At 41.8% G+C, this 22,516-nt stretch overlaps 1 protein-coding gene across 2 annotated transcripts in view; it reads left to right on the top strand.

Annotated features, from left to right (window-relative positions):
- Positions 1-22,516, top strand: part of GRM3 (glutamate metabotropic receptor 3) — a 57,193-nt gene that overhangs the window by 19,075 nt on the left and 15,602 nt on the right. The window contains exon 3 of one of the 2 annotated variants that reach the window (XM_065401925.1): positions 20,917-21,983. The exons of the other annotated variant lie outside the window; for it this stretch is intronic. Coding sequence (XP_065257997.1) covers positions 20,917-21,983 — 1,067 coding nt within the window. The remainder of the gene's footprint in view (positions 1-20,916; positions 21,984-22,516) is intronic. 2 annotated transcript variants of the gene reach the window in all.

Genomic DNA, 22,516 nt, shown 5'->3' with positions numbered 1-22,516 from the left:
AATGTAAAAACTGGATGTTTTGACAATGTTGCAACTTTTTTTTTTCAAAAATTGCTCACAACAGGAAATTCATTGAAATCAAGCCTTTCCCATTAAGTTTCAGTTTCAGTGAACTGGCATTTTCAGATGAAAAAAACATTTTGTCAAAAGATTTCCTACCAGCTCTATTGCAGAGGTGTCTCATTGGTATTATCAAAAACAATGAGCTACACCTGCTGTATGATCTGATTAATTCTTATTATTTTGTAGTCAGTTCTCAGTTATAAACTGGGATGGGTGAAATGCTAGCCCATTGAAGCCAAGGGGAGTTTTGCTATTGATTTCAATGGGGCCAGGATTTCACCCATGATCTTTACTAGTTGCTGTTAGGCTCTGGGTGTGACATTAATACAATCTCTACCAGATACTAGAAATCTTTCAGAATACAATTACCTGGCATTTTTGACTACCCACTTGCAAATGTCATTAACACTGCTGCCCTTTAGACCTATCAGAGGCTTCTTGCTTCATCTTGTCACAGGCTATGTAAATTCTACCTGCATCCATTCCATGTATAGACCACACATTGTATTCTGGGAATTTCAAGGGCAGATCAATTGCAGCAGCATTTGGGATTACATTGTTTGCAACACAAAATCACACCAAAGGACACATCCCAAAATGCATTCCAATGGGGATGGAGGATGGTGTGGAACTTACTTACCCAGCACTTATACCAGTGCCAAGTCAGAGTCTGAATGCTGAAGTTTCCTTAGCCTTGTTAATAGTTCATGACTCTCCAAAAGAATCAGGAAAGAAATGTAACAAGGACGATAATCATATTCAGAAATCCACACAAACAGTTATTGAATACTTTAGAGTTGTTAGGGAGAACACTGCCCCACCATCTGTGCTGAAAGCCTGTAGTACAGATGGACAAGCCTTGCAGGCATAGAAGTAGGTGGCCGGTATTCATGGTTTGTCACCCTGTAAAGACCCAAATATTGATCCTTATTACACACTTCCAGTTTTTACAGATTTGTAAGTTGCATCTTCATATATGCCAGCTAACACCAGTTTGACTATATGTAACTTATACCACCAGTATATGTAGATGCAATTCAAACCCCGTGACAATAGCATAACAATAAAGGCATAACAGGAATATGTAAGATAAAACACAGCATGGGGGAATTAGTATATGGTATAATGGTTAGAACAGAGGACTGGACATCAGAATTCCTACTTTCTAGTCCTAACTCTGTCACTGACTTGTATATCATTTCTGAGGCTCTGCTTACCCATCTGTAAAATTAACATAACACATTTGCCTACATCAGAGGGTTTTCGTGTGACTTTAAGTCTGTTACTGAGTGACCAGAGAGGTTGAAGTGTTCTCCTACTGGTTTTTGAATGTTATGATTCCATGTACATTGGTACATTAGCAAACCGGACAGTCTCTACGCAAAAGAATAAATGGACACAAATCTGAGATCAGGAATCATAACATTCAAAAACCAGTAGAACACTTCAACCTCTCTGGTCACTCAGTAACAGACTTAAAGGTGGCAATTTTGCAACAGAAAAGCTTCAAAAACAAGACTCCAACAAGAAACTGCTGAACTTGAATTAATATGCAAACTAGATACCATTAACTTAGGCTTGAATAGAGACTGGGAATGGTTGAGTCATTACAGAGTGAATCTATTTCCCCATATCCTTACACCTCTTGTCAACTCTCTGAAATGGGCCATCTTGATTATCACTACAAAAGTTTTTTTTCTTCTGCTGATAATAGCTCATCTTAATTAATTAGCCTCTTAGAGTTGGTATGGCTACTTCTACCTTTTCATGTTCTGTATGTATATATATCTCCTTACTATATGTTCCATTCTATGCATCTGGTGAAGTGGGCTGTAGCCCACGGAAGCTTATGCTCAAATAAATTTGTTAGTCTCTAAGGTGCCACAAGGACTCCTGTTCTTTTTGCGGATACAGACTAACACGGCTGCTACTCTGAAAGAAATCTGGTAATAGCTCTTCAGTCTAGCAGACAAAGGTATAAGACTATCCAATGGCTGGATGCTGAAGCTAGTCAAATGCAGACTAAGAGCAAATTTTTAACAGTGAGAGTAATTAAATACTGGACAGTTTAACAAGGGTTGTGGTGGATTCTCCCTCACTGGCAATTTTTAAAACAAAATGGGCTGTTTTTCTGATCTGCTGTAGTTCAAGCGCAGTTGTTGGACATGAAGCAGGAATTAATACAGGGAAGATGTATGGCCTGTGTTATGCAGAAGGTCAGACTAGATGATCCCTTTGGGCCTTAAATATCACTGCACATTAACCTTTTTCAGCAGCATGAGCAGAGGGAGGAGATAACTCAATTTCTCATGTCACGCTTCCATCGGTGTGAATGGAGGGAAGAGTAATTTATATCCAGATGCTCACCGCGAGTAATTGGATGGGAGAACTCAAAGCCCAGTTCATATATATAGATACACACACCCTTACCCACTCCTTAGTTGTTGGCTGGGGTCCCATAAAGGCAAAGACTGACTCCACTTCTGATCTTTAAAATCCCCATAATCCCCCCTGAAAACAGAAGTATAATACTTAGTGTTCAGATGTCCCTGTGTCACAGTCCCCTGTAGCACAGTCAGTTGAGTCGTGGGATGTTGGTGTTGGAGGATCCGGCTACAGTGCTTGCTGTGGCCTAAAGCTCTGAATGGCCATGGTGTGCAACCAAGTGACAGCCCCAGAGTCCTACATGCCATTTGTATTATGCACTGTAGCACTGAGACTGGATTGCACATGCCATGCATACCCTTTCATCTCTAGGTCCCATCACATGTAGGTTAGTGGTAACCAAACATTCATATAATGGGATAGCAGTTTAATGGCCTACGTACATTGAATTGGTGGTGTCTGTCCACTAGTCCAGTCCCATCATAAAAAACTGCCATTACAATTGGCACTAATGGGTAGCTTCCTTGACAATCTGAGCAAAAGGCACAAGGATTGAATGGAACTGGAGATTGAACTACCCTCTTACCCTTTCAGGTAGTCTTTGCTAGTCAAGGCTGAGGTACAGTGGGGTCTAGCAATATTCATTGGGAGGGATAGCTCAGTGGTTTGAGCATTGGCCTCCTAAACCCAGGGTTGTGAGTTCAATCCTTGAGGGGGCCAAAAAAAAAAAAGTTGGGGATTGGTCCTGCTTTGAGCAGGGGGTTGGACTAGATGACCTCCTGAAGTCCGGTCCAATCCTGACATTCTATGATTCATATGCCCTATCTGCTTTATGAACAAACACTCAGATTTCAGTGGGAGTTAGGTGCCTAAATACCCTTGAGGATTTGGGCCAAAGTACGTCTGTCTCCAGATGCCACCAACCTGCTGCCTGGCATGAACACTAAACTCCACTATTCAACAAAGAAGGGAAAATGCAGCATTACACAGACACTGAGCAGCAAAGATGCTTCACAATTCTCAAAGGACTCTGGGAAGTATGTTGCAGTTGGACAGCACCCAGCATGCCTCCATTCCTAAAAAGTCTGCAGAAACCAAAAACACAGCAACAGAGCCAAAATGGTAATAGCAACATAGTTAGATGACTGAACTTTGAAGTCTCTGATACAGCAAACAGCTCTTGATCTCAGTTTCCTTCACTTGAATATTTATATTTCCCACAACTTGTTTCAGCTGAGCTGATCAAAAATACATACTGAATATAAATATAAATATTCTCTGCCTGGTTCGTGACTTCTCGTCAGTTTCCTTGGCCATATTGATAAAATAACCTTTCGATGTTATAAACTCTAGGGCATACTCTGCCCTTTCAGGAGTGTAACTGAGGGCAGAATTTGGCACTCTGTTTATTGAGCATTGCACATATGTCTGAAAAACTGAACAATGTTCTCAGCTTTCAGATCACATATCTGAGAGCCAGTAGGCTCAGTAACCTAATTTCCCTAAATCACAGGCTTGCTATGTTTTGCCTACTGCATGTTTTATAATTATTATTATTATTTCATCTTTTGTTTCACTGGCAAATATCATCCTGAATTCTAAATATCAAAAGACTCCACAAAAGAAGAGATTCAAACTAGTAACTACACCCATCTGGCACTTTTCATCTTCAAATCACTAAATTCACTTCTGCAACTTCATTGGCTTCCAGAGCAGGAGGAGAGAGAAGCATTTCAATGGGATTATATTATTTGTTATCTCTGTGGCACCATACATGTGCACAACATTCACACATAGATGAAAAGGGAGTAGGTCTGATTCCACACAAAGTAACACCACTGAGTTTAAATGGAATAAACACAGTGTGTGAGAAGAGACAGACTCTGTGTCCTACTCCATAGAGTTTACAATCTAATTTGGGATCATGAACCCAGTAAAAAGGGCCAGATGCTGCCACACTTGCTCTGTACTTCATTCTACATGTAGTCACAGTGAAGTCAATGGGGTTATGTGTATAGTAAGGCACTATTTGATAGGAGTTAGGGTGGCAGAATCTGGCCTCCAAATAAGACAGTGATGGATATGATTAAATAAGGATGATTCATAGATTCCAAGACCAGAAGAGACCACTGTGATCATCTAGTCTGACCTCAAGTATAACACAGGCCCTAGAACTTCCCCAAAATAATTCCTAGAACAGCTCTTTAGGGGAAAAAAACATCCAATCTTGATTTAAAAATGATCAGTGCTGGACAATCCACCATGACCCTTGGTAAGTTGTTCCAATGGTTAATGAGAGGAATGATATCAGCATACACAGGGATTGGGAAGAGTACACCTCTTATGGAGGGCAGTTATTCCATAAGAGCCTGATGCAAATCCAAAAGACTCCTATTGACTTTGAAGGGACTTTGAATCAGGTCCACAGAAAATAAGTCGTTTGAGTTGATGATGATTTACTTGTATCTGTTAGTGCTCATATACAGCTAGCACACCATCCCCGCACACAGAGCCATGCTGCTCATTTGGAAGAACATTGGTCATTCACAAATTTAATGTCTCCTCACTTTTATAGGTGGGTATTATTTACATCAGAAATGTAGCATCATGAAACTGAGATTATGGAAAGGGACCTTTACACCTAAAGGATAACACCAGCGGCATTTTAAGTTTCCTGCCTGAATCATTTTTTATGTCCCATATTTTGGGTCTGCAGCTCACATTGCATTCCGCATGTGAGCCTTGGCAGGTTGAAAGGTAGTCTTGCATATATTTTTTTTGCATGTTTTTGTTGGATATTTAGATTTTTAAATATATAATTTTCTTACTTTATAAAATAGTTTAATATTTATATTCATTATTTTAACATCTTCAATTCTGATCTCAAAAGTATTGGTGTAAATCAGGAATAACCCTACAGACATTTGTTATTTGTAAATTTTCAGAACATTTTATGTGAATCTATTTCAGACTATCTGTCGTTCCTTTCAACTATGTCTTTAGTTATTATTTATTCCTTATTCCTAGTGTGTGATTGGTCAGTGAAGTCACATGACATTGTTTCTGTTCCCTGGCTGGAAAACGGGAACTTTAAAAAATAGGAAATGGGGAATCAAGGCAATTCTGAGGTGGCCATGCAAACACTTCCAACACAAATCTTAGCACAACTACACATTTGTGCAAATATTCACAAGATTTTCATTTTTTTGCAACATTCTTATGAATAAAAAAGTCACTTGTATAGAAGTTTGAGGAGAATGAACAAAAAGGTTTGGGAGTCCTATTATAACAAATTCACCTTTATTATTCATGTGAATGTTTATGAATGCTTCCATTGAACTATTCACTAGAGTTAGCCTGGAAATGGTTTTCCCATCCTACTAATATTTTCAAGAGTTCACATTTTTTCCTAAATTAGGATAAAAATCTCAAACGCTCACTAGTGTTTTTAAACCCAAAAATGAAAAATGTTTTCATTTGAGGTCAATTGAGACCTTTTAATAGTTTCAAAACAGTTCATTTCACTTCCAGTATTTTGCTTACATTTAATTTAAAATTTCTAAACAAAATGTTGTTTCAAACAAGAAAGCCAGAATTTTTTGTTCCAAAAATGTCAAAACAAAACATTTTAATAATTTTGAAACCTTTTTTCTCAGCATTTTTTCAAGTCAGGAAATTCATCAAACCTGAACGTGATTTGTGAAGTTTTAGTTTCAACAAATCAGCATTTATTTAAATTAAAAAAACATTGAAAAATTCTTGATCATCTGTAGTATATACTCAGAACCAGCCATTAGACAACCTGTATCTATTGAAAGCAAATTCAATAAGCAACAAGCTCTACACAGTGGCTAGGCAGGAATATTTTATGTGGGATCATTGTTCTGAAATTGACCTCCCACACAATTCCCACTATAGTCAGTAGAAATTGGATCTGGACACTGTGTCTTTCTTTTTCTGTTTGTTTGATACACATTTTAAACATGTATAAAGCATTTCAAACAGAGTCTAGTTTAGCATCAGTGCATTTTTATTAGCAGAAATTGGTAATAATGGAATATAATATTTCATAGCTTTTATCCTGAGAGTCATTTCCTTGTTTTCCTTTCTTCCTGCCATGAAATCATATTTTATACAAGGACTTGACTAGCTAACATACTATACGTCTCCAAGGAAAGGCTGTGCTCAGGGATCAGAAGCAGAGAGCTTGCAAAAGAAACATCTACAGGCTGGTTCCTTCAGTTGCAATTTCTCACATTATGATGGAGACATGGGAATGTTTCTTTGACCTGACCTCTCCCACACTTTGCACTAACAACGGAACAGAGATCAGGAACATGCTGAGCCCTGAAAGGGGATGGACTGTCTTAGGTCAAGTCAATAGCAAACCATCTGGTCAATTGATATGCAGCATTGATGGGCCACAAAGGGAAACGTGTCCATTGCTAAGTAGCCAGAAAGATGGTGTCTGCAATATTGGGCCTTCAAAGGTGAGGGGCATAAAGCAGAGGAAACTTGTAGGCTCATTAGTATGCCATCTAAGGCCTAAACAACCAGTTCCTTAATACACAAGAATAATGGCACAGGGCCAAATGGAGAAGTCATACAAATGATGGTGGAAGTTACACATTGATTAGTGGGTGTAAATTGATGTAACTTACATACTGAGGGCTGTACCCTACCTTATCTTGCACCTCCTTATCCCTGCCTGTGGGTTGTTTTTCTGGCTTCAAGCCCACTCTTCCACTTGCCAACATGTAATCTAACCCACCATTTATGTCACCTCTAAATTTAGCCCAGTGGCTATATTTATATAGTGCATTTTATCCAGAAAGATCCCACTTTAGAATCGTTGTTCTCAGATGCATGTGCACGACTCTCTTTTAAGTCAATGGGAGTTTCATACTCTATTGGCCCACATGGATGTTGGTCCCTCCATTCACCACAAATGCTGGCACTTGCCACTGTTGGAAACCAGTTACTGGACTAACTGGACAATGGAAATGATCGAGTGTGGCAATTCCTAGGTTCCTAGGAAATGTAAGTACTTCTCTAGGCCACAACCCAACAAGAAGTGAAGTGTAGGATACCCAATAGAACTGGGAGCAATTTCAGGTGGGCACAATGGGTGAAATTTCCCCTGGTGCAGAAGGCTGGCACAGGGCATATGCACTCACTTAAGTCCTACCTAACCCCTATTTCTGAGGGCTGGATTGAGACATAAGTGGCACTTATGCCCCGCACTGGCCTTCCGCACAGGGGTGAATTTCCCCCATATTGAATCCCAAGTGGAATTTGCCCAGGGCTTCACATGTATACATCTACTCTAAAATGTTACACCTCCAACAGCTTAGTGTCTTATACATGTACCCATACTAGGGACATCGATTCAGTGCTGAGGAAAGAATGCCACCTTCCAGCTGATCAGCACTGAATTATGACAAAAGAGATTCTTGTTAATGGTAAATAGAAATTTTTATCAGGGAAGTTTGTTAAGCTTCTTCTTTTGGTTTGCAAGGACCACTACAGTTTGAACAAAGAGAGAGTGACTGTCTCCACATGGAATTCCAATATCCTGAAGAACAAAAATCCTCTTCTGAGACTCTTTATGAAAGAAATATGTCGTGTCACAGTAGGTTTGGAAGCTATGTTGTTAGTACCCTTCTAAGTTCTCTACAACAGTTTTTCAACCTCTGCCTCTTGCTGGTCTATGCTTCCACCTTTATGCAGGGAAATACATCAATATTCCCTTTTTGTCTTTCCCCCTGAGTCCAGTGATTGCTCTTGCTGTTGCTGAACATTCAGTGGAGCAAAAAATTGGGTGGAGGGGGGAAATCTGTGCATCGTGGCTTCTCCTCTATCTTTGGGAGTGGAGGAATGTGGAAATATTAACAGGATATGCAACGTTGTTGGAAAAGAGACTCCAATGAACTCTGATGGCATTGGAAGGTGACTTGTCAGCTTTGCATCTGGGAGGATGTGCTACACATGAATAACTTAAAAGCCAGTAGTGGGCATCTTTTATTTCACCATCCCTCTATTGTTATTCATTGGTGTGCATAGTGTAACTTCATATCTGAACTGGCTGACTAGGCATTTTGGACATTAGTAAGATGTTTCCTTGCATGGTGGTTTAACCCCTCATGATATTAGATGTAATTTCCTACATCTTATGTCTAAGGCAGGAAAGATCCCACATAAAAGGTATTGACTAACCCAAGACCCAACTTAGCAAGGCACTAAATCAGTGGTTCCCAAACTTTAACAACCTGTGAACCCCTTTCACTAAAATGTCAAGTCTCGCGAACTCGCTCCTAAAAATGAATATTTCCAGGGATTTTCTCCTTTACCTGAGTATAAATGATAAAAGCAGTGATCTTGGAAATATAAAATTTGTTTTTATGACATGATTATTACACACCATTTATTATTAATTATTATTTATCATTACAGTATTGTTATTACATTATGAAAACGGCAACACTCTTCCAAGATCTGACTTTTGTAGCTTGTATCACTTTGAATAAGCCTGTTATAAAACAAGGCTCCTATGTTTCAGATGTGAAACAGCATGAAGGTATTTAAGAAGCCAACTCAAAGAGTTCCTCCTACACAAGCATTCAGGTCTTGAGCAGTCTAGGCAAACAACGCACGTTACAACAAAGCTTAAACTTGTTCTTAATAATAATTTTAAAAACAATACTAGCTGCCTATTGAATTTTAAAAACAGCAAAAAATATCCACCTCCCTTTCCATTTATTATAAAGAGTCTTGAAGTTTATATCTCCTCAGTGTAATAGGTATGCTTGCTTTGATCTGCTTAGCTCTTGGAAGTCCAGGGACTCCAGGCTGCTGGCCCCATGCTGCCCGGGGTCCCTAGGGACAGCTCTGTCCACCATTAGGGAATTTTTTCCCGAGAACCCCCTGTAACATTTAGTGAACCCCCAGGGGTTCATGAACCCCAGTTTGGGAACCACTGCACTAAATGTATGCGAAGAGCATGAGCTCTGAAAGCATGAGCTCACTTGAGTCTTCATTTGGAGTCTATATGTTCACACCTCCTCTACACTCATGTGCATGGCAAATTCACCTTAGAGTAAGCAGCTGTGTTCAAAAAAAATTCTGGGAGTTGAACCCCTGCATGTTGTGTGGGGGATTATTATGGGGTGTTGAATCTGTTTACATTTCCAAGTGAAACTCAGGTCATCTTCCCTTCCACCAATATTACACCCACTGTCCCAATCACTGTAATTGATCTGTTGAGCTATACTCTTCTCCATCTTAGCATGTCCATTCCCCCCTGTATGGGCACGAGGGTTACTGTACCCAGAACAACATAGCATTGTGTCACTATTCAAACTGTACAGCATTCTCTTATCCTTTATACGAATGGCATTTTACATTTAAGCTTAATTACCTTAAAGGGATTGCTCTTCTTAGAGTGCACTATATTTTCCTATTGGAAACACAATTTACCTTTGCAAACATTCTCAGAATTATCAAATTGTATAGTAACTGCTGGAGAATTTTTGGTAGTTTTGTAAAAAAACAAACAAATATTATTGCATTACAAGTTATAAAATCCACATCTGTCAAATTTAGAAGCTCCTTTATATCAAGTCAATTAGACAATAACAGACAAAGGGTCTATTTCAAGGTTCATTTGGTTCCTATTTCTAAAGTCTGAAACTAGCTAATTAAAAACATTTTGAGCATTCTCTGGAAACATCTCTCTAATCCTCCAGGTCCCCCACACATGAGAAAAATGTCTTCACCATCATCATGCTTCAATATCTTAATCTCTGAGTCTATTCAAATTCCCTTCAGGTTTATCCAAAGAGACACAGATTAAGAGGGACTGAATGAATGTGATAGATATTCAGCGCCTAACCACCCATCTTCCATTATATGCAAATATAATCTGTGGGCTAGATTTTAAGGGAGCAAGGGATGGTGCATAAGCTGCAGAACTGCAGAAGCAGCCCTTAGAGGCACTGTACTTCAAAGACACAGGGGTGAGAAGGGGGTGTTGGTACATTACCACTGGCTTATACCAGCAGCACATTACAGCACATCCTCCAGGCCAGCTCAGCTACACTAGCCAGTGCATTGGAGAAGCTGAGCCAAAGTTCTACCCATCCCTCTCCCCACCAAATTCCAACCCACCTGCTCCAGGGAAGGAGTAAATGGACATGCCCCTGCTTAGACCTTCATGCCTGGTCCAACGATGTGAGTAGCTTGTGTAGAGTGTAAAGGGGTTTCTTGCTTCCTTGCATAGGGCACATAGTCCAAGTCAGAATCTAGGCCTGTGTAAGCAACTTTATAATCCTCAGCATTTGTACAAGCAAGGTCATCAGCTTGCAGATTGAGTAAAAGAATCACAAAGGATTTTTAAAGACCTACTTAGAATATAGCAAAAAGAACAGGAGTACTTGTGGCACCTTAGAGACTAACAAATTTATTTGAGCATAAGCTTTCGTGGGCTACATCCCACTTCTTCGGATGCATAGAATGGAACATATATTGAGGTATTGAGGTTCCATTCTATGCATCCAAAGAAGTGGGATGTAGCCCACGAAAGCTTATGCTCAAATAAATTTGTTCGTCTCTAAGGTGCCACAAGTACTCCTGTTCTTTTTGCGGATACAGACTAACACGGCTGCTACTCTGAAACCTTAGAATATAGCTTTCCCCCTCCTAAAGTTTCACACCGTCACCCTAAAAAGGTCCATAATTCTTCATAATGGGATTGGGTTCCCCTTGCTCATGTTTACAAAACAACTAGTTGGCCTGAGGGAGGAGTTAGACTGTTTAAAGTCACGCTTTAATTTCCTTTGTAATTACAAGTTGATTGCTAGTATAAATTACCTTGCATGCTTGCTGCCTTTTGTGCCAGCCATTTCTGACAGTGAATAATCTTAACTTAAAAGCCTGATATCAATCCACAGGCATCAATGCTGAAATCCCACAGTACATTCCCATGGCTTGTCAATTATCAGCTAAACAGAATTTTTTAACAAAATTAGACTTGGTATTGCTTGATTTTTAAAAATTATATTAATGCCATTTTAATTTTAAGGATTCATGAGATTTTTCTTACATTTTTTTAAAATGTAATCTTTTTTGCTAATGTTTCATATTTTCCATGTATCAAACTGAATATTCTTTGATAAATCAGCTCCACCAGCAACTTTCAAAATGTCCTGAGTAAGAATGATGTGATGAGAATAAGATCACCTTGGTTATGGGTTGCCACCTTGCAACCAGCCAATGGTTCCTCAACAGCAGAGGCCCCAAGGAGCATGTAAGTAGGTGGACAAGACAGAAAGGAAAACATATAGCATTGTTTTCATGCAACCAGCTCATAGCAGAGACGGCTAGTGAGTTTGCCCTACCTAAGGCCAGGTCTAATTTACAAAGTTTTGTCTGCATAGGTGTATCTGTCCAAGAGTGTGGTCAGCTGGCAGAGCTGGGCAACAGGGTCTGCTTTCAGGAAAGACACTGCTTCTTGCATGTATCTCTGACAGCTCATACAGCTATCTCTCGGTGTGTCTACAGTGCAATTAGATACCCGTGGCTGGCCCAGGCCAGCTGTCTCGGGCTCATGGGGCTAGGGGGCTGTTTAATTGCAGTGCAGACATTGCGGCTCAGGCTGCAACCCGAGCTCTGGCACCCTCCCACCGTGCAGGGTCCTGGAGCCGGGACTCCAGCCCAAGCCTGGACGGCTACACTGCAATTGAACAACTCCTTAGCCCGAGCCCAGTGATCCCAAGTCAGCTGGCCTGGGCCAGCTGCAGGTTTTTGTTTGCAGTGTAAACATACCCATTTTGGCCTGCCGCTATTGAGGCCTTGACCCCTATTGAGACTAGGCTAGGCACGACTTTCCTATTTGACTCTCTGGGCTTGTCTACACTTCAGCGTAGACACTGCTCACATGGACAGGAGGAATTCTCCCATCAGTGTAGGTAATCCACCTCCCCAAGAGGTGGTAGCTAGGTCAACAAAAGAATTCTTCCCTCCACCTAGCACTATCTACACGGGGACTTAGTTCAATTTAACTACGCCGCTCCGGGGTGTTGATTTTTCACACCCCTAGCAGACCAAGTTAAACTGACCTAATTTTCTAATGTAGACCAGGCCTCCATTAATAATCGTGTGAGGATTGACAGTTGCATGTTCTGGCTCCCAACAGCAAGTCAGTTAAGATGCTTAGCTGAAATGTGAGCCACGGAGCTGAATATAAAATCTGATCGGTCACAGTTGATAGTAAGGTTACATTGATAAAGGGTTAATAAAAGTTATATGATAGACATGAGCAGTATGTGTTATAAGCACATCAGGAGAAAGTGTTATAGGTGGTTATAAGATGTTTACAAGCAACCTCCTGGACACTATAACACTTAAGTTGTTCTTTTAAGTCTATTAATTATTTACTAACCCTTTATAAACTATTTGTAAACGGATCTTAATATAAAGTGAGACCATTTGAGCAGTAGTGCAGAGAATACTCTGGGTGTGAGTCTTCTCTCAGTGACCCAAGTGTAAATCAGGAGCAGCCCTGCTGAACTCGGTGGAGTTACACCGGTGTAGAAACAAGTGCCAGTGAGCTCTGAGTCAACGCTCTATGTAATCACACGAGAAATAAATCACTTCAACTTCACCAGATTGTATGTAGCTAAATCAAAGAGAATGAAAAGCTAAATTAACTCTTTGAGTCCTGCAGGATACTGTTTAAGGTCAGGTACCAGAGGAGCCCGGGAGCCCCAGGCACCATGCGTCTTGTTGTATTATCAAGGATCTTCCTTATAAGGCATTGCCAAGACAATTAATAGGCCCCTGAAACAGGGGGAAAGGGGTTAATAGAAAGTACAGTTTTCATATTATCTACTTGCATAAATGTCTTCTTTCCCACACTTACATCAGCTATTGGTAGTTTTTCTAGCGCCATCTAGTGCGACTAAAGGGGTTTTACATAACTTTCCAGGAAACGTCAGCGTTCCACAGATCTAATCGGTTCTTTACCTTTTCATTTCCAGATTAGCTTCATGAGGTGCCACTTACCACAGGGCTGTGGGGCCAGCAGGCTACTGAGGAAGGTAGCTCTAGTATGCACAATATGCATTCCTACATTTGTTTCTGAACCACATGAAATCAAGGCTTAGGAAATGGCAGGGCTGAGAATATGCAATGCTTTTGTCAAGGCATGTTATTAATGAGCTGTCTCTGTGCCACTGAGCTCTGTCTCTAATCTGCACCTTGTTTTGGAAGATTACATACTGCAAGCTCAGAACAGCTGTTTATTTTATTGAAGACACTGTATCTTCTCAGATTTAGGCATAGCTGCTGTTATTTCCACTCAGGTTCAGCTGCTACAAGCGTTATTTTCTCTAAAGTGACGTTTATACGTTAAGTACTGTGCCAAACACATGCTAGGTAGTCTGTAGAGTCCATCCCTGACCAAAGAGGTAACTGCTTACACATAAAACCATATCTAACAGCCTGCTTCCAGTCTGCTCAAGATGAAGCTCATCTCTTTTCTATAGGTTCACCTTTCTCATAAGAGTTGCCCAGTACCTAATATATTGAAGCCTCTTCTCTTTCACTCTCCTCTCACATATGCAGTGAGATCCTGCAGTTTCTCCATCTAGCTGGCCCCATGTGTGGACCTGGAGGCATTTCAGAGAGAACTAGGGTGACCAGACAGCAATTGTGAAAAATCGGGACAGGGCGTGGGGGGTAATAGGAGCCTATATAAGAAAAAAATCGGGACTATCCCTATAAAATCAGGACATCTGGTTACCCTAGAGAGAATTACCACACCAACCTTTAACTTAACCTTTTCCCCTAATAATGTACATTCCACTACTAGGACTTCTCTCCCACGTCTCCCTGCATCATGGGTACCTACTATGTACCATCAGTACTATGACTGCAGGCTTCTCCACAACACTCACTAGACATTTGTTTAAACTTCTCGTGAGATCTGGCACTTTAACACCCAGAAAACATGTCACCAAATTATTCTCACAAGTACCACATACTCAGCTATCAATATTTCTGCTGTTCGGATTCCTATCACCACAGCCTCTCTGTGTCTCCCAGCTGTAACCGCCATCTCCAGGAGCAGCCTCCTTGGTGTCTGATTTGACTCCTATGTGGGCATGTTAGTTCCATCTGAAGGAGTTTGTCTGTCAATTCCACATTGGCCCCTCCCATCCTGAGCCAGGCTTTCTCAACTGGTTGATCAATGCAGCCTGTTCTAAGGAGGGTCTATTATGTACCTTTGGGCAGTCTCTGTAAATCCATTTCTCTCAGCTCCACCAATTCAACAATACTGGACCCTTGATAGGCTCCCAGGCCATGAGCTGTTTGCACCAAGCACATAAATGCATCACTTGGCCACAAGGCTAGGAGACGTACCTTCTACAACCCGTGCAATAAACTGGGCAGCTCTTTTTTTCTGAAATATGTTACTGGCATCCTACCTCTATTTTTAGTCTGGTGGGGTTTGCTCTGTAACTGGGCACTAGGCAGAACTAGGTAATACCTTTAAGTGCCTTTAAATTATATATTGTTTTGTTGGTTTAGTTGGTTTACAGATTTTACTTTAATTAACCCTCTTTGCATAGGTGTAACTGGGCACTGTGACTGGGTTCTTTGAGGCCCCCTGCTGGAGGCCTTGTGGTCCTACCACACCTCGCCTCCCAGAAAGGAACAATGAAAGTGGGTCCTCCAGACCTGCCTAGAAAGGCTGCAGGGAAGCAGCCAATCAGAGCCCAGCTGGCTCAGTTAAAAGGAGCTGCAGGGCCTAAGCAGATCATTTGTTGGCTGGGACCAAACAGGTGGGGAAGGCTGTGAAACTCTCCAGGCGAGGAGGCCTGGGAGAGACCCGGTGCAGGCTGGGAACAGACAGAGACCCCTGAGATAAGGGTGAGGAGGAAGGGGCAATGTGGGAACTGGCCCAGGGAATAGCAGTTGTAGTTATTAAAGGAAGCAGCATGGGGCTGCTATTTGTCGGGTCCCTGGGTTGGGGCCCAGAGTAGTGGGTGGGCCAGGTCCCCCCATGGATCACTCGGGAAGTGGCCTAAGCCCCAAGAAGGGGATAAGACTCACTACTAAAAGCCCCCCAAAGAGGCTAGAATTTAAACGGGACACCAGAGAACTGCTGAGGACAAAGAGTCTCCAGGGAGAAAGCCCTGGGTTCACTGCTCTATACCAGGACAGGCACAGACTTAGAGCTAACCCAGAAGGGGCTGAAAACTGAGCCCAGAGACAAGGCTAAAGACATCAACAAGGGCACGGGGACAAGCCCTGTTGGACCTTATACCCTGGAAAGGGTTCCTTCATGCGTTTAGACTCTGTGTGACTTAGCCAGAGGACTGAGTCGCTAAACACCCACCTGGTGAGGTTAACAGCCAACAGGAGGCAACAGGAGCAGACAGAGTGAGTGTGCAGGTTCACACCCAACCAACAGGAGGTGCTCACGAGAGGTGAGTGTCCCCTGTCACAGGCACACAAAATGCAAGATAAGGATGAATTCAAGAATACTGCTGCAAAGATCATCTTTTTTTATTACCTTCCAAGAGACAGGAGAGATTAGTTAACTGAGCTAATACCTTTATAAATAGCTGTTTTAAAGATTGTGACTTAAATCCCCAAATTAACTGCCCAAATTAATTTTAAAATTGAAACTGGGAAAATAAAGAAGAATAAAATCCTCGCTGAGTGACTCATTAGTTGGCCTGGGATTTCCTTTCTGGGAAACTCACTGCTGTCATATAAAAATTACTCCTTTTATTCTATAGGCTAAACTTCTGGTTTATTATCATTATGCATTCTTGTCTTTGGTGTGGTGGGTTTTTTTTAGTAATATGAAGTCAGCTTCTCTGGTACACCTTGAGTTGTACATTGCTACATCAGCTACATTATGTTGATAAATACTAAGTGAAAAATGCTTCAGTAATTTTGTATCTAATCAACAGCTACATTAATTACTACAATCAAAGGATTTCATTTGTATTCTTTGGTTCCCCATATTCTACTTTAATTAATCACCGTTTGGTCAAATGACTTCAGCCTCTTTATCCAAAGGATTTAAAGTCTCTCAGCCCTCCCACAAAGCATTGTAGTTTATTTTTATCTATCAACTGCCACCAAAAATGCAAGCATCTGTCTGTATGTACATGTGCTGAAAGACAACTGTAATTCATAGATTCCAAGGCCAGAAGGGATCAGTGTGCTCATCTAGTCTGACCGCTTGCATAACGCACACCAGAATAATTCCTAGAGCAGATCTTGTAGAAAAACATCCAATCTTGATTTAAAAATGTCAGGAATGGAGAATCCACCATGACCCTTGCTAAATTGTTCCAATGATTAATTACACTCACTATTAAAAAATTATGCCTTATGTCCAGTCTGAATTCGTTTAGCTTCAACTTCCAGCTATTGGATAGTGTTCTACCTTTCTCAGCTAGACTGAGGAGCCCATTATTACATATTTGTTCCCCATGTAGGTATGTATAGCCTATAATCAAGTCACCCGTTAATCTTCTCTTTGTTAATCTAAATAGATGAGTTTAGGGTGACCAGATAGCAAGTGTGAAAAATCAGGACAGAGGATGGGGAGTAATAGGCACCTATATGAGAAAAAGCCCTGAATATCGGGACTGTCCCTATAAAATCAGGACATCTGGTCACCCTAGATGAGTTCCTCGAGTCGATCACTTTCATTGTAAGACTAATTGTCTTTACAAACTTGGACCCCTATCCTGCAAATATTTTTGCACATGCTTCATTGCAGTCAACCACTTGAATGCTTAAAGTTAAGCACATGTGTAACTGTTTATAGAATAGGGGGTCTTACTTTCTGTAGCTCTCTGCAACCAGTGTGCAAGGCTGTCTAAGGCCATGCCTGAGTGCCAATATTTATACACATATGTAAAAGGTACTATTTTTAATATTGATAATCCCCTTTGTTAACCATGTTGCAGTGCTGGGGCTTACTACTGCAGGATGTCAAGAACTCTGGCCCTCAATCAGCCAAGCACTTAAGCAGCTACCTAACTGTCAGCACATGAGCAGCCCCATGAAGCCACATGCTTCCAGTTGAGCACACCGCTAAGTGCTTGGCCTGTTCCAGCCCCTGATTCTGAAACTAGTTGCGCATCTCTAGTTCCAGTGGCTCAGCACCTCACAGGATTTGACCCACTGCTGCCCAGTGAATAAACTGTCAAAATTAAGCGGGTGCTAACAGCTTCCACGATCTACATACGTACTATGAATAATGAAATGAGACAGTGGCAATGACAGCACGTTGCTGAAGCGCTGTTAAGTGCTGCATTATGATTTTATATTAATGGTGCTTCTGGCTGAGGGAGCGGGGAGAGGAACTGGTTTAACCTTCCCTCTCGTTGTCCTGTATTGGGAGTTTGCTACTTGTTTCGTGGAGATGATGTCATTTCAGGGAAGCCTGGCTGTTCTGGGGAAGCGTCTGCTGCCTTTACTCATGCAGGGTAGTGCTTTGCTCTCTGGGGAGTCTCACTGGGCTAGATTGTGCCCCCCCCCCCAACATGGGGGAATAAGTACTCCCCTTACACCACTGCTACACAGACTACCAGGCCTGGAGAGTAGCCTCACAAGCGAAAGCTGAAGCAGACGGGCAGGAAGTGGGCTGGGACGAGACAGCAATGGGTGCAGCTTTGGCTCCAACCCCCGGCACAGCTGACTAATTTGCAGCTGGCGTAACTCAGCAGTAAATTACTATCTCCCTACCCCTCCTCGGTACAAGTAAGGGAAGAGGGTACCTGTGTTTCAGCGCCTTCCAGGACTGCTCCTAGGCAGGTGCAGTTTATGCACCACTTCTTTGCTCAGGGCTTTGCCTAATGTCACCATCTGTCTTAGTGAAAACAATGGGAGGAGCCGCGGACTTAGATATTAGATAGATCTGTGTGTTTGAAAGTCCCCCCCTGCCCCTCAGTGCCACCCCACAGCCACAAAGCTTTAGCTCATGCTTTAAGCTCTGGAGGTGTCTCTTCAGTGCCCATGGTGTCAGCCCAGAGGCAGCCGTCACATAAGGGAGACAGAATTTGGCCGTGAATGCTTTTAAAAAATACAATCCATCCACCCCAAGAAATCCAAAGGAAATGGATTGTAAGCTGGAGGGGGAAATTACATCCTTAACTAAAGAGCTTTGCTTATGTAAATAAGAGTTTGACAGAATTAAAGCTATTAACCAACAGCAATGTGAGATATGGGGGGGAAAGGAAGGGAAGGGGAGATTTATTCTAACAAGGGTAGTGGAACCACTTCCATAACCAGACACACCAGCAGAAAAATCTTTTATTGCCCACCAGCAGTAAATACACTTTCACTTCCTGTCAATGATGCTGTCCACCTTTTGTGCTGCAGTGAGAGAGGTACAATAAATCACATGGTAATTGCCATTTCCTCTTACATTTTTAATAATTCTTCATTCCCTTTGTGAACCGCAGCTTGTGGGAAAAGCCAAAACGCTCCAGAGCTTTCACAGTCTGAAGTGCTACAATATTGATTCCCCACAGAAGGTCACAGTTCCAGTTCATGAGTTTTTATCCATTCCCCAAGCGCGGTATAGGACCACAGCAGCGCATGCCGGGCAGCTTAACAAAGAGCTGTAACAAAATCAATATAGTCAAGCAAAGTATGATGGATTCCTAACTGTTTAGGATGCAATAATAATAGGATACAAAGGCATGGCAGGAAATTGTTATGGAATTTATAATTACTTCAATATCATCCTCTCAATCAGATCGTTCCAAATAAATCCTCTCTTTGGCTTCATTTTACACTGTCAAGATCCAAACTGCTTCTTCCCGAGAGGATCCTTTAAAATGCCTTCTATCCTACAGGGTGAATTCCATTGAATAACACTGAGCTCTTGCCAAAAACTATCCCCTTTCCTGAACGACAAGAGACAATGCGAAGGTTTTGATACAATGGGGATATCAGAGGGGTTTGAATGGGTTGGAGAATGTTCCCTTCCCCTTCTTCCCCCTCTCTCCTGACATTATAACCTTTCCAGGCATATGCAAGATTTAAAATAACGTGCATTAGTCTAGCAACTTCCTTTCCAGGTGCTACAGAGCTGCTAAATTTTTCATGCTATTTGATGGTCTTCTTATAGTCACAGGCTACAAGGGAACTCTCCTCTTGCATCTCCATGCAACGAACGTGGGACAATACCCTGGTGGTGGGAGGGAAAGGATCAGCATGCAATTGAATAGGGGATAAAGGTGGAGGCTATTATGCTTTATCGCTAAGGTTACTAGAAACCCACCTTGGGAAAAACCAGCTATGAGCATGACTTACCTCTGAGACATTTGCACCAGTAACAACGGAGGATGTAGAATGTGTGATATCCAAGCAGTTCAATGTATTTTTTAATTCAACTGGGTCCAAGAGGAAAAATTCAGAAAATACGTAGATCAGTGAAAGGCATATTTTTAAACAGGGAAGTAGCAGGATACAATCTCTAGTCTGTCCATCCAAAGAATGGCATGTTCAGTGAAAAGAAGTTAAATATGAGCGTTGTCAAATGAGTTCATTCTTGTAAGTTAATAGGAGCCTAGCAAACTTCAAAAAAGTATTGAACCAGATCGTCAGCCAGTGTAAACTGTCATAGCTCCACTGGCTTCAACAGAGCTATGCCAGTTTTATACCAGCTGAGGATTTGAGCCATTGTACATTTGGATAGAGCCTTTATAGAGCTCATTCATATCTAGCTCTTAGGTCAAAAAGGCTTTGTAAATCTGGGGGAAGGGGCCTTTCAAATGATAAATGCTACATTTTTCCATTCTTAACAGTGTAGGGAGGGTTCCAGGTTGATTCTGTATATATTTAGAATGTGCATTTGAAAGAGTGGTCAGAGGTGAACTGCTTCTAGTCCAGTGATTCTTGGTCCACATGCTACCAATGGTCTGCAGAGATGTTCTTGACAGTCTGTAGAATGAAATATTTTGAAACCAAAACAGTGGGAAATGGAGATGTTAGTAAAGGAGGAGACCCTTGAAAGGATTTCTCTCGTACGAAGTGCTCTGCAGTGCATTCCATATACTGTGGGACATGTATCATTTTGAAATGTGGCCCATGTGCATAGCTTTAGCATGGGATGCCACTTTGGAATAGAGAAATCTTTTCATAGGTGACCTCCACAGCAAGACCAAATTGGAAAAGCAATGCTTCCTTTAGATTTGCAGGAAAGTCTCAGACCTGACCTTGATCTTTTGGTCATTCATAACACAGCTGCTCCTTGAACAGGTGCTTCTACCAATAAGAAAATTTCATAATTGATGTTTGGGATCAAAATACCTCACTCGCTCTAGATGGTCTAAAAAACTGACAGTGTCTTGCTAGATAGGTATGCCTGCCAAAGGAAAGAAAAATGCTTAGAGTTGCACTGTTCATTTCCTCTCTTTCTGTTTTTGACAGCTCCATTTAACCCTCCCAATGCTGCGGACAGCGTGGTCAAATTTGACACCTATGGAGATGGGCTAGGCCGATACAACGTGTTCAATTTCCAGTACGCCGGAGGCAGATATTCCTACCTGAAGGTCGGTCACTGGGCAGAAATCTTGTCACTGGACGTAGACTCAATTCACTGGTCCAGAAGCTCTGTCCCCACTTCCCAGTGTAGCGACCCCTGTGCTCCTAATGAAATGAAGAACATGCAGCCAGGAGACGTCTGCTGTTGGATCTGCATTGCCTGTGAGCCCTTTGAATACTTGGCTGATGAATTTACCTGTGCAGACTGTGGGTCTGGGCAGTGGCCCACTGCTGACCTAACTGGCTGCTATGACCTACCAGAAGACTATGTCAAGTGGGAAGATGCCTGGGCAATAGGCCCTGTTACCATTGCATGTCTGGGTTTTATTTGTACCTTCATGGTCGTGGCAGTCTTTATCAAGCACAACAACACTCCCCTGGTCAAAGCTTCTGGACGTGAACTGTGTTACATATTACTCTTCGGGGTCTTCCTGTCTTACAGCATGACATTCTTCTTCATAGCCAAGCCTTCTCCGGCCATCTGCACCTTACGCCGTTTGGGGCTGGGAAGTTCTTTTTCAGTTTGCTATGCTGCCCTCCTGACAAAGACAAACTGCATAGCCAGAATATTTAACGGTGTGAAGAATGGTGCTCAACGGCCTAAATTCATCAGCCCCAGCTCTCAGGTCTTCATCTGCCTGAGCCTCATCTTGGTACAGATCGTGGTGGTGTCTGTGTGGCTCATAGTAGAGTCCCCGGGCACCAGACGGTATACTCTTCCTGAGAAAAGGGAGACTGTCATATTGAAATGCAATGTCAAAGATTCCAGTATGTTAATCTCCTTAACATACGATGTAATCCTTGTAGTCTTATGCACTGTATATGCCTTCAAAACAAGGAAGTGCCCAGAGAACTTCAACGAAGCCAAGTTTATCGGTTTCACAATGTACACAACGTGCATCATTTGGCTGGCCTTCCTCCCCATATTTTATGTGACATCTAGTGACTACAGAGTAAGTCTTTGGACATTTGTTCCTATAAATTGTGTGCATCACCTTAGCAGGAACCTGGCATTTCCTAAAAGCGTCTTTCACTTTTGTGCTATCCAGTGCCCCTAGCAAACATTCCCTTTTCATTGTTAATGCCCTGCTAAGCATGAGACACATCAGCTATTGCTTTATATGAAAATGTTACTTTACTTCTAAGCAGATGATGGACTTGCTTTGAATTATGGTTGTTGAAAGAATGTTTTTACACTAAACAGTAGGTCTGGCTGATGGAGGCAGAAGCACATGGGTAAAATATTCATGCACTGGTATATTACTATTGATAGTCACAGTTACAATAGCTCAGACCAAGGGTTCAGAAAACAGTTAGCTAATAGAGGTGAACTTTAACTAAAAGCTGAACCAAATTGTACAGGAAACCTCAGGATTACTAAAATGAGGGAGTATCAGAGGGGTAGCCGTGTTAGTCCGTATCCACAAAAGCAACGAGGAGTCCGGTGGCACCTTAAAGACTAACAAATGTATTTGGGCATAAGCTT

The sequence above is a fragment of the Emys orbicularis genome, chromosome 1 (genome assembly GCF_028017835.1).
Source record: "Emys orbicularis isolate rEmyOrb1 chromosome 1, rEmyOrb1.hap1, whole genome shotgun sequence".
Classification (NCBI taxonomy): Eukaryota; Metazoa; Chordata; order Testudines; family Emydidae; genus Emys; species Emys orbicularis.
Note: the sequence above shows the minus strand (reverse complement) of the source record. Positions and strands in the feature narration are given on the sequence as shown.